Here is a 13,270-nt window from a genome sequence, read left to right as displayed (position 1 = left end):
AGGATAGTTAGAACTGTTACACAGAGAAACCCTGTCTGGAAAAGCCAGGAAAAAAAAAAAAAAGACTTAGAATCTGCAACGTTCTAACTCTCTCAGATGGTTCTAAGCAGCCATTATCCTTGTAGATACTTTAATGCAGGAGTGACCTTGTTCTGGGAACCTCAGTTCACACAGAAATGGCTTCATATATTTCAGCATGTATACACCCACCCGAAGAAAGCATCTAGTTCATCCTATTTTGTAGGTGAAAATTCTTGATCTCCAAGAAGTAATCTTGCCTTACAGGGTTGAATAGACTGAGCTGCAAGGATTTGTTTTCTCTCTCTAGTTCTGTGAGGTACAGAAACGTTCATGTACCACAGGAAACCAGGTGGCCACTACATGTATGAGCGCTGGCCAGCCTAACAGCACTCTGTCCACCAAAGGCAGGGCCACAGGGCTGGGCTGGGCACTTTTGGTCATTATCCTGTGGCCTCTGTGTAGATTTCTTCTGTGTAGGTGAAGCTTTCTAAAATGCCGCATTTATTTGTTTGCTTGTTTGTTTACCTGCTTGTCTATTTATATGTTTATTTGTTTATTTTTGGTTTTTCAAGACAGAGTTTCTCTGTGTAACAGTCCTGGCTGTCCTGGAACTCGCTCTGTAGACCAGGCTGGCCTCGAACTCACAGAGATCCTCCTGCCTCTTCTTCCATCAGCTGGGATTAAAGGCAAACACCACCACTGCCCAGCTGGTGTCTTTGTTCTTACTCTTAGAGATTTTCTCCTTCATAAGCCAGGCCTCAGAATAGAAGTAATTTCCTCTCTCCCAATATCTTACAGACAAAATGAATCACATAGGTCCTTTTTTTTGTCTTGAAAACTATTATTTAAAGTATTTATTTTATTTTTAATTATGCGTTTGTATGTGGCTATGTGCAATTGTATGTGAGTGCCCATGGAGGCCAGAAGAAGGCGTCAGATTCTCCCAAATTGGAGTATCAGGAGGCTGTGAGCTGCCTGAAGTGGGTGGGCGCTAGGAACCAAACCCAGTTCTTCTGCCAGATTACTGCTGAACCAATTCTCCAGCCCAAACATCATATAACCACAATGCATGTCTGTGTTGGAAAAGAGTCAGGCCAGCAGTGTGTGTGTGTGTGTGTGTGTGTGTGTGTGTGTGTGTGTGTCTGTGTGTGTCTGTGTGTGTCTGTGTGTGTCTGTGTGTGTCTGTGTGTGTCTGTGTGTGTGTTTTATTTTTTGGAACTTGCAGATTTGGCCTGGCTGGCTGGCAGGTGATTGCCAAGGTTACACACCGGCAGTGACTCTCCTGTCTCTACCCCCAGCAACACACATGTATGTTGCTGCAGCTAGGCATTTACATAGGTGCTGGGACTCTGAACTCAGCTCCTCATGACTGAGCTGTCACTGCTGTAGGCCAAGCTTTCACTTTTTGCTTTGGTCTGCAGTGCTCACTAATTGTTAGTGACATTTCACAAAGATTGGCTTTCCAATTTACCCTGTTGTAGACATGGAGATATGAGATCTGTGTTAACAGCGAGTAGGGGGACAGCTTGTAATCAAAGTAAGGGAGGGACGGCCATCCTTGGGGTCTTAAAAGCAGTCGTTTTCAGACACAGGCTCCCCAAGACCTAAGTGGTTCAGTGAAACAACAAATGCTTGATCTTATTTACTTTTTTTTTTTGTTTTTTTGAGACAGGGTTCTTATTTACTTTTTAAAAGCTATACATTAGTGGATGGTATTAAAAAATAGTGTGTGGAATTGCTCACACACTAATATTTTATCCCTGCATTGTGTAAAGGGAACAAAACAGGATGTTCTGTTTACAAATGCTCCAGATGAAGCAGTGACAGTTGTTAACTTATTATGTTGATCCTTGAATATATATATATATTTTTTTTTAATACCCCAGATCAGTGTTTCTCATCCTGTGGGTCATGACCTCTTTGGGGGGGTCACATATCAGACAGCCTGCCTATCAGATAATTACATTGCAATTCATGACAGTAGCAAGGCTATGAAGTAGCAACGAAAGTAATTTTATGGCTGGGGTCACGACAATGTGAGGGACTGTGTTAAAGGGTCACAGCATCAGGAAGGTTGGGAACCACCGTCCTAGATAATCTTATATGAAGTAAAAGCTGTTGGGCATTGAGTCACAAGTTCAGCTTTCCCTCCTCTTTAGTCTATCTTCCATCCCACTCACTTCCCCGTTCCTTCGTATCCACACTCAGCCCTTGCAACGCCCCCCCTTAAAATAAAATGAAGTTTCAGAGAAAAGGGGGGGAGGAAAAAAATCAATCTCGTCAATGGAAGCTGTCGCGTGACACAGTGCGTTACACAGTAAGCCCCTTTATCCAGCCATCTTCACTTGCAGAAGTCATTGCGAGGTCTTTGGTCTGGTTTGAGGCCTCTGGTTTCTGCTACGCTATGGATGCTGGGCCCTCACTGGGACTTCTCTTGAATATCCTGCTGTTGCCCTGTGTTGTGGAAATCCTGCAGCTTTGGGTCAAGTAATCAGGCTCACACCTGTGAATCCCAGTGCTGGGGAGGCAGGGATAAGCACATGTCGCTCTGGCTGGCCTGGAACTTGCTATGTAGACCAGGCTAGCCTCAAACACAAAGAGATCTGCCTGCCTCTACCTCCTGAGTGCTTGGATTAAAGATGTGCACCACTACACCCAGCTCTCTAAAGAGTTTTTTTTTTAATTGTTAAAACAGGTTTCACAAAACAAACAAACAAACAAACAAAAAAAAAAAAACAGGTCTCACTATGTAGCTCAGTCTGGTCTTGTGTTCAGAATCCCGCCTCAGCCTCCCAAGTGACGGGATTGCAGCCTAAAATCCTTGTGACTGATGTTCCTACTATTTTTAGGTTGCAGTAAGTAATATAATGTTTATTGAAAGCTTCCATCATTCTGACAGTTTCTGTACAGTTTTTACTAGTGTCCTTTGCTCTGAATGGAAAGGTAATCCCAGGTTCCATGTTAGTATGAAGCAGATATGCAGACCATCTGCTGCTGCCGAGTTCCAGGCAGCCATTCATGGGTAAAACATGGGTGCCACATTGTTTGTAAATCCTATTTTAGTTCTGTGGTTTTGTCTCCCCACCTCTCACTGTAGAACTAAGGTTCCGCTCAATGACTTTAAAAGTTACTTTAAATAGTGGTTTGAATACAATTTGTATTACATTTTTGTCAACATCACTTCTGTTCTGAGTCCAGGCTTCCTTTTTATCTGGAAACCAAGATCGTGGTCGAGTGGTTAGAACTAAGGGCTCAGACTCATCACTACCATGCCTCATAGAAAGACAACTGACTCATGACCATGAGCTGGTCATATGATCTCTTTCAGGTCTTTTAATTTAATCCATGAGTTGAGCTGGGCATATGATAACAGGCTCATTTGAGGAGCCAATGTGTAAGTCACTTACTAACTTGAGTTGTTTTCCTCGGCTGAATATTTGCCTAGATCTCCTGGTTATATTAAAACCCCCTAAGAATGAAAATTTTAGAGTATACATCCAGTCTTCCATCCCCTCCCATCTTTTCTTTGAAAAATATATAGAATCAAGCAGGTTTCTTATTTTTATTTTCATTGTTAGGGTACAAATGCTTGTTACACAAGCCTGATGACTTGAGTTTAGCTGCTCAGAATCCATGTAAGAGTTATATACAGTATGATTCTGAATCCCATTACACCACTAAGAGGAAATGGGAGGCCAGAGACAGGAGAATCAGACTTGTGGCCCAGCTAACCTGGGGTACACAGTCACAGCGAGTCAGATCTTGTCTTAAACTCAGTGAGTCAGTGAAAACTGACTCCTCTGTCCTCCACACATGGTCATGTACCCTCACTGCTACAGAGAAACAAGCATCCATGCAATACACACACACACACACACACACACACACACACACACACACACACACACACACACACAAATAATTTTAGTCTGAATAAAGACCATTTGGGAGGTTGGGAGTTACAGTGACTTTGAATAATTTGCATGTGGGTATACTGAGTCAGATCTTCATGGGAAACACAAATATGTGCTGACGACACTGTAGTTATTGGGGCTGGAGAGGTGGCTCAGTGGTTAAGAGCACTGATTGCTCTTCCAGAAGCACCCATATGTCAACACACAATTGTCTATAACTTCAGTTTCACAGGATCCAACACTCTTTTCTGACCTCTGCAGGCACCAGGCACATAGAGGGTGCATAGACAAACATACAGGCAAAACACACATACACAAAATAATATTAATAGTAATAATTTTAATCAAATTATTTATCTAACCCACTCATACAAGGCACTATTCTGGACCTAGGCAAATAATGGTGAACATTACTCAATTAATTAATGTTCATTAATCTTACATGTAGGACTGGCAGTGTAGTAGGAGTGTTAGTATTCAGGCATCTGTACTGGCCTGCCCTTGGGGTCCTGATAGGGTACGCCCTCAGCTGCAGCCACTAAGAGCAATCTGTGCACATTCGCTACGTTCCCTTTTAAAAGGGCCCTGCCCACCTCCATACCACCCCCAGTTTCTCTTTCTCCCTCTTCCCCCTCTCTCTCTTCCTCTTCCTCTCTCCCTCTCTTTTCTCTCTCCCACTGCCCTTGTCCCTAGAGGCTGGTCTCCCCCCTCCCCTTCCTCCTTTTTATTATCCCTTTGTCTAATAAAAACTCCTCCCCTCCACTTGAACTCTGTCACATGGCATCTTTCTCTCTTGAGCCACTTTTTAAAAATTGCAATGGGGGAAGCTACAGAAGCCAGCTGTTCTCCAAGTGTAGCCTCCAAGATTGGCAGTGTCAGCATTAGCTGAGAACTTCTTAGAAGAGAGCATTCTGAGGTCCCACTTCAGACCCATACATTTAGAAACTCCGTTTAAAAGTCCTCCATGTAGCTGCCAGCTACAGTTTGAGAACCATTGAAAGGCATGTCACAGAGAAAATAAGCAGACAAAGGGGTTAGACAGTATGTCTAGTAGGACTATTTTTACGTAGATACCAGAAACAGCCTTATTGAGAAGTTCGTTTTGGGGATGGATGTACCCCAGTGGTAGAGTGTTTTCTTACTATGCATGAGGCCTATGGTTCCAGATGCAGCGCTGGGGGAAGGGGCTGAGAATATGACACAGCAGTAAAAAGAGTAAAGTGTGGAGATGGGCCGGCTTGGAAATGGAGGAAGAAACACACCAGGAAAGGCACTCTGTGTGAGGCACACATCTGGCTTTCCCAAGAAACTAGGAGACCAAGCAAGCGGAAGAACCTAACTAGAAATGAGATCAGAGAGAGTTACAAGGGTCCCACGGCTTGTCAGGAAAACGAGGATGCATGCGTCAGCTGGGGGTGAAGTGTCACCTCCTGCCCAGTTCATCCAGGCCTCACAGTCCCTCGTTCCTGGGGCATCCTGCTCGCTTCCCTCACCACAGAGTTAAGAGCTTGCAGGATGCTGTCACCTTCTTTAGTCCTGCCTTCAGCCACTTCCTCCTCCCATCCTCTTTTCCTCTCCAGTCCTTTCTCTTGGAAAAGGACTCACAGTATGACTCTCCCACACAGAGACTTAATGAACTAGGGATGCTTGGTCTACCCTAGGCTCATTTTTTTTTTTTTTTTTGGCTAGCTCTTTTAGCTAAATTAACCTGCTTCTCTTTATCTACCTTTTGCCTCGGGCTTTTTTACTCTTCTTCCCTTCTATATATCTTACTTTCACTGCATCTGTCTGGCTAGCTTCTTGCCCCGGGGTGTGTCCCTGTTCTCTCCTTCTCTTGAGCCTAGATTTCCTAGATTTCTGTTCCTTTTTATTCTCTCTCATGCCAGTTGTGTCTATCCTGTCTCCTTCCTCGCTATTGGCCATTTAGCTCTTTATTAGACCAATCAGGTGCTTTAGGCAGGGAAGGTGAAACGAATACAACACATCTTCATATAATTAACAAATGTAGCACGAAAGTAACACACCCTTACACAGCTAAAGTAATATTTTGCAGCATAAACAAATGTAACACATCTTTGCCTAGTTAAAAATCTCTGTGTTACCTTGGCTGTCCTGGAACTTGCCTAATCCTGTACCCAGGCTGTAAGAAGGAAAAGGGACAGTGTATTTCCTCGTTGCTGTGGCCAAACACCTTACAAAAGGCAACTTGAGGAAGGGGGGGGGGGCTTGCCTTGGCTCTTGATCCATCGTGGGGGAGGCATGCTGCATGGACGGCTTCACGGATGGCAGTTGCCAGAGGCAGGTGGAAGAAGAAGCAGAGGAGGAAGCAGTGCTCTGCTGGTTTCCCCTTCCCCTTCTATTGTCTGACACCCCAGCCACTGGGGATGAGCAGCTGCCACAGCCAGGGTGCCCTCCCCCAGTTAATCCTCCCCTGAAGGCCTTCATAGGCGCACTCAAGCCTGGGGCTCCCTCATGCCCTGGATGCCTCTTAATCTAATCAAGTTGATAATCAAAATTAACTATTGCAAAGGGCAAGCTTTGGAAGTAGACCATACAACAAAGAAAAATTGTCTGTTAATTTGGAAAATGGAAAGAACCATCTAGAATGTCAACACCCAAATAGATATGAAGCCTGTATCAGGTCATAGTTGTGGGTTTTTTTTTTTTCTTTTTGGTAAGTCATTGAGCTAAATAAGAACATTCTTTTGGTGTGCCAAAACCTGAACAGAAACACTAAGGCTGAGCCGGACTTTTCTTTCTTTTCTTTTCTTTTTTTTTTTTTTTTTTTTTTGTTTTTGGAGACAGGTTTCTCTGTGACTTTGGAGGCTGTCCTGGAACTCGCCCTTGTAGCCCAGGCTAGCCTCTGCCTCCCAAGTGCTGAGATTAAAGGTGTGCGCCACCACCCAGCTAGGGCTGGACTTTTGAGGAGGATTAAAACACAAGACCATGTTGGGGAAAAGCACGTCCTTGTGCCCCACCTACACTGTTGGCCTTTTTCCTAGACTGGCCCCTCTGTGCTGGGTGCTACACTACCTCAGAAGCTTCAGGATGCACATCGAGGAGGCCTCCTGCCTTCTTGGTGGATGCCTTCACAGGAAGGCCATTGTAACTCATAGGAGAGACAGCAGGCTAGTCATTTGCTGTATTAGAAAGATGTCAAGGGCTCTGGACCAAAGAAAAGAAGAGGGCTGGACTTCAGCATCCTTCTGAGACAGAAGTCGGAGGTGGTGTTGGGCCAGATCTCCCTCTGGACTCCGACAACATCACTCCCTGTGGTTACCGCTCTAGACTGGGCCACACTTGATCCTTCTGATCCTGCATTTGTGGAATATGTGAGTGATAGATTACTTAATCTAAACTGAGTTCTAAGACTACGCCCTCTACTCCCAGATAATCATTATTCTCACTCTGCTTGACATTTTCTGGTTGTAGCAAAAACAGACCATAGCACAGAAATTAGCATATTAATTGTTTTTAAAGTGTATGGTTGAGAGTAGCACCAAATGCATTCATGATGTCGGGTGACTGTCATCCCCATCTAGTTCCAGAGCTTTCATCACACAGACAGAAACCCCATGTCCGATGATCAGGCTCTCCCTGCTCCACTGGAACTCTAAGGCCTCTAAGGAGCTACTTTTGTCTCTTGATTCTCCTCCATTAACCTTTCACTTGCTGTTGTTGCTGTTGTGTGTGTATATGATGGTGGGGGTGGCATGCGTGGTGCATGTGTGGAAGTCAGGGGATAACTCCAGGAGTTAGTTTCTCTTTACCTCCCAGGGATCACACTCGGGTCTTGGGTTTGTGCAGCAAGCACTTTGAATTCACTGAGCCACCTAGATAGTCCCTCAAGTAATCTTTAAAAAGGAAAGATATCAACCTCTTTACAGGGTAGTTGTGAGGTTCAAATGATAGAAATTTCATGAAGTTTCTAACATAATGCAATTCATAGAGATGGCATTTGACAGACACCACTCCCCCAACAGTGCCCCCAGGAAAATACACCGTTCTGTTAAATGTGTATGCCACAGTTCCATGGCATTTTCTTTTATTTTCTCTGGTAACGTCTAAATTTAAACTCATCATTGTTTGTTTTGATTTTGTTTTGCTTTTTCTAGCCAGAGTTTCTCTATGTGGGCATGGCTATACTGGATCTTGTTTTGTAAACCATACTGGTCTTGAATTTAGAGATCCACCAGCCTCTGCCTCCCAAGTGTTGGGATTAAAGGGGTGTGGCACCACCACTTGGTTTAAGTCTAAATTCTTTTTTTTGTTTGTTTGTTTGTTTGTTTTGGTTTGCGAGACAAGGTTTCTCTGTGGCTTTTGGAGCCTGTCCTGGAACTAGCTCTTGTAGACCAGGCTGGCCTCTAACTCACAGAGATCCGCCTGCCTCTGCCTCCTCAGTGCTGGGATTAAAGGCATGCACCACCACCACTTGGCTTAAGTCTAGATTCTTAAATATAAGTTTTGCTATAATCTTTTCCTGGAAAACCCACAATTAAGCTGGAGAACTTGGGTTTGCCCTAGGCTTTGTCTGCCCATGCCAATCGATGTGGTTTACACCTGGGTGAATGGCACAGACCTTGAACTGCTAAAGGAGCTACAACAGGTCCGCGAGCAAATGGAGGATGAGCAGAAAGCTATGAGGTAAATCCATTTAAAAGAAGCCCAGGTGTGGTTATAAGTCAGAAACAGGCAAAGTGCTCGCTCGCTCAGAGCTGCCTCTCTGTTTCCGCTCTCTCATCTGGAAGATTTGCTAAGAGTTCCCCAGTCATTTCCTTATAAATGTCACCAGTGGGCTCCAGTTGCAGTCATTTGTACCACACACAGCTTCTCTGTCGTGGGGTATAAGACTGCTTAAAACGACTGGCAGCCACCGCATTCCATGTTTTGTAAGGAAAATAACAAGACGGTATTTTAAGCGAATTTTATTGGTTGCGTTTGAGGTTCAGGATCACTGATAGCATTTCATTAGAACATGGTTTGTTTACACTTTTAATGCCATAAGCATCGCAATACTTCCCATTGGCAAGTTAGTACAGGTAAAGTTACCAGGAAAGGCAACATTGTAAACTCTCCCTTGTTCCCATTTAGGGCTATCACTGGCTGATGCATATGTAACAAGCTGTGTTTGCTTTTATTAGGGAAATCCTTGGGAAGAACACAACAGAACCAACAAAGAAGAGGTAAGCGGTTTGGTTTCTTCTCAGGAATGAAGCTTGAAGGACTGAACTGAAGTACCAAGGTCACCATTGTGGGCACATACTGTTGGTTTCATGCCTAAGCTACTGCTGGTATTCAGCCCCACCCCTGCTATTTTTCACACCTCAATTAAGTGCATCCACCAGACAGAATTCGCAGTGCTAAATAGCATGACTGACTGAGCGCTCAGGTGTTTCTGTTCTAGCCAATCAGATCCTGCTTGTTTTTGGCAAGCTTGGAGTACTCATTTATCTGTCTTGATGCATTGTTCTCTTGGCCTCTTCAAACTAATTATACCCTGTGTTTTGACCATAAAATTTATGCCCATCATTTATTTGTCCATTTATAATCTCTCCTTATCTTTGGAAGCTGTCAGGTTGTATATACTTAAGGACCAAGGACCAGGAAGGGTTAGCCCAGTGACAAGAACCAGATACATCTGTCTTGCTAGGTATAGTGGTTTCAGTCATGCTTGGCTCTGATGAGCCTTTAAAGCAGCTCCCACTGACAAACAGAAGCTTCGTAACTGCTTCTTTCCCACTTGGAGTAAAGGGGTTGTTTGTAGAGATGACCCTGACCCTCATTCCTCAACAGTCTTTTCGATTGGTTTTATTTTTTTTAAAGACCTTTCATATAGCCCAGGCTAGCCTTCACACTCACTGCATAGCTGAGAATAACCTTGATCTCCTGCCTTTTCCTAGAAGTGCTGGGATCATAGGAGTGTATGACTATACTCAGCTCACAACTGTCATAGTTTATGGCCTAAGATGTCCTGCTTTTTAATTACTATATCAATGCATTATTTTCATGCTTCATACCTCTCAGTATATTGGACAGGCATGTTGTAAGCGTATGTATATGTGTTATAAGTATATAGTGTGTGTATAGCACCATGTTGTGTCCCTAAAGAACTATGAGGCCAGATATGTTTGAGAGGGACAGACTTCAGTGCTTTGATTAATGCTAAGTCACCATTTTTGAGGGGCACTAATTGATCAAACAGGGTAACAATTGCTTTCTTTTGCATTTCTTTGATTATCAGCTAAGATGGTTGAACAGTTTTACACATCATTGTACTAGTTGTGGCTGCCCCTTGTGAGCTTTCTAGCTGTGTTATGTGTCTTATTTTTTTTATTCTGGTAACTTTCAAAGGGATTTCTTTTATTCACATACAAAATCTCGTACATGTTCACATTAGAACCATGCTATGCTTGCAGTTTTTGTATCAGTGTGATGTCCAATATAGTTCATATTGTTCTAATAGGGGGTGGGTAAATTGTATTCAGTAACACAATACTGTTAGCTAAAATCTTTCCAAATATGCTAACAAGGTGCTTCAGTGGACTTACACACACACACACACACACACACACACACACACACACACACACACACATATACACATATACATATATATATATATAAATGGTAGCACTGAAGTACTTAATTTCTTAGGAATTTTTATACTAGCAAATTTTGGTAGCACACTTACTTAATCCCCTCCCCCCAAACATGTTTTCCTGGACCTAGAATTCATAATTGATCCTCTTACCTCATCCTTTAAGTATGACTGCTACTCTTATAGTTAATAGAAGTTTGAAAACTGTATCCTTAAAATGTGTCTTGTTATTTTTATTCCATAGTTACTAACAAAAATGTTAGCATTCTAGAGATTAACTTACTAAGCCATGACAATTCTATCTAGGTTATAGGGCTTTTAACCCCTCCCCTTTAGCAATGGCCGCAGCTGTCCTTGGTAACGTTGTCTGTCTCTGCAGTGAGAAGCAGCTGGAGTGTCTGCTGACGCACTGCATCAAGGTGCCCATGCTTGTTCTGGACCCACCCTTGCCAGCCAACAGCACCCTGAAAGACCTGCCGTCTCTTTATCCGTCTTTTCATGCTGCCAGCGACATGTTCAACGTTGCAAAGCCAAAAAATCCTTCTACCAATGTGTCAGTTGTTGTTTTTGGCAGCACTAAGGATGGTAAGATTTTTTCCCTATGGTTTTTTTATTATTCTGTGTGTATGAGTGTTTTGTCTGCATGTATGTCTGTATCCCTTGTTTGTGTCTGGAGGCCAGAAGAACATGTTGGATCCCTGGGAACTGGAGCTCTAGAGAGTTGTGAACTGCCATGTGGGTCCTAGGAATTGAACCCAGGCCCTCTGGTAGAGCAAGTGTTCTTGACTGCTGAGTTATCTCTCCAGCCCCTGTGTGTATTTTATTATTATTTTTATTGGAGGTTTCATTGTGGGAACAGGGTCTCTGTTATGTAGCCCTGACTGTCCTGGAACTCACTCTGCAGACCAGGCTGGCCTCAAACTCACAGAGAACCGCCTGTCTCTGCCTCCTGAGTGATGAAATCAAAAGTGTGCTACCATACCCAGCTGCCTGGGTGTGTATTTAAACCATGGTGTCACTGATATTCAGAATAACAGAATTCTGAATGCAACAAGTGTTTTTTTTTTTTTTAAAGAACTGCCCTATAAGCTACAAATGTCCTGAGAAAAGCCCAAGAGTCATTATTGTATTTCATTGTAAGCCATCTCATCTCGGGAAAGGGCTACAGACACATCATAGCCATGTTCTGAATACTCTAGAGGACCTTCAGTCTAGCACACAAAGGTGCCTCCTTCTCCCGCTCAAAGTCAGGCTGTTTGCTGTTATTGTTTTATTTTTACCATATAACTCAATGAGATTGTGTTCTGCAGTTTGGACAGGACATACCAGAGCATTCAGAAATGGCTTGTATTCCTTTTACTTCACACAGTGAAATGCAAAATCCCAAGGAGATGATCAGGGTGTGAAGGCTAGGCCTTCATGAGTAGAGTTAGCATCCTTTTATAATACCCCAGACTCCAGCCTTCCCCTGGGAACTTGACTCTGACTGCACTTGGGAAGAGAGACCCCGAGAACCAACTGTGCTGGACCCTGCTCTTACCCTTGCAGCCTCCAGGATTGGTTGTTTTTTTTTTTTTTTTTTTGGTTTTTCGAGACAGGGTTTCTCTGTATTGTTTTGGAAGCTGTCCTGGAACTTGCTCTGTAGTCCAGGCTGGTCTCGAACTCACAGAGATCCGCCTGCCTCTGCCTCCCGAGTGCTGGGATTAAAGGCGTGTGCCACCAACGCCCGGTGCCTGCCCCACTTTTTGACAACATCTTTCCTTCTTATTTCTTTCCTCAGGAACTAATAACTAACCCCATCCTGCCACTTTTATTTTGCCAACAGTTCTTAGGTTCTTCCCCCATCCATTCCCCTCACAGACTCCTGTAACAGACTCCAAGCTGCTCTGTCTGTCTGAAGCTCTCTACCTTGCCCGACTGGCAAATAACTCTGAACATCCTGATCTCATTGGCTCACTGCCTCTTAGAAGACTGTGCTTCAGCAATGCATATTTGCTTTTCATACGGGTGTCAGCTCCTTCCTGCTTCTGGTATTGCAAGTTCTGTTGGGCTGTGTCGTTAGCTCTCTTCCCTGTACATCTTCATCATACTTCAGCTGCCAGCGGCCAGTGCTCAGGCGGTGGGCCATGGCTAATGCCACGCCTCTTCTTCCCCGCCCATCTCTTCCATGGGAGGACTAGGGCATTCGGAATGCTTTTACCTATGCTTTCCTAGCTCCATGGTATTTGTAATACAACTCACAATTTCTTTTCAGTTGCGTAGGAATTTATGGTGTCCTGTGTAACTTACTGAGACAAAACTGCCACATGCCAGTTCATATTATGAAAAAATGTCATATGCTGCTCCCAGTCATGACATTATTTTTAGGTGGAAGGAAATTGTGAGCTTTCTGAATACAAGCCTCTTCCCTTCAGGTGAGAGGTGTGGTTAGCCGTCACCCAGCCCAGCCCTGCTGCCTGGTCCCAGGACTCCAAAGCAAAGTGGCTTTTCTAGTCGTGCTTACACCCTTTGATTTACAAGAAATGATACCTTTGTAGGGCGGTTCACGTTACATCCGTCCCAACTAAAGTGGCCTTTAGAAAAGACTGCAAATGGCTTTGTTGAGTTTTTGTACACAGGTGTGTTTCCAGTGGACACAGAGGGCATGGAATCCCTTCCCCACCTGTTCCTTTCACCCTGGAGCTCTTCGTTCTAGGTTGTTCCCAGGGCACTTTTGCAGTGGGTTCATACGCTGTGG

The 13,270-nt window shown here is 43.9% G+C and overlaps 1 protein-coding gene across 1 annotated transcript in view; it reads left to right on the top strand.

Moving 5' to 3' along the window:
* The window catches only part of Gnptab (N-acetylglucosamine-1-phosphate transferase subunits alpha and beta), a 65,494-nt gene that overhangs the window by 15,248 nt on the left and 36,976 nt on the right, over positions 1–13,270 (top strand). The window contains exons 3-5 of the mRNA XM_040755121.1: positions 8,460–8,579; positions 9,077–9,118; positions 10,913–11,118. Coding sequence (XP_040611055.1) covers positions 8,460–8,579; positions 9,077–9,118; positions 10,913–11,118 — 368 coding nt within the window. The remainder of the gene's footprint in view (positions 1–8,459; positions 8,580–9,076; positions 9,119–10,912; positions 11,119–13,270) is intronic.

The sequence above is a fragment of the Mesocricetus auratus genome, unplaced genomic scaffold (genome assembly GCF_017639785.1).
Source record: "Mesocricetus auratus isolate SY011 unplaced genomic scaffold, BCM_Maur_2.0 Super-Scaffold_100011, whole genome shotgun sequence".
NCBI classification, from domain to species: Eukaryota; Metazoa; Chordata; class Mammalia; order Rodentia; family Cricetidae; genus Mesocricetus; species Mesocricetus auratus.
Note: the sequence above shows the minus strand (reverse complement) of the source record. Positions and strands in the feature narration are given on the sequence as shown.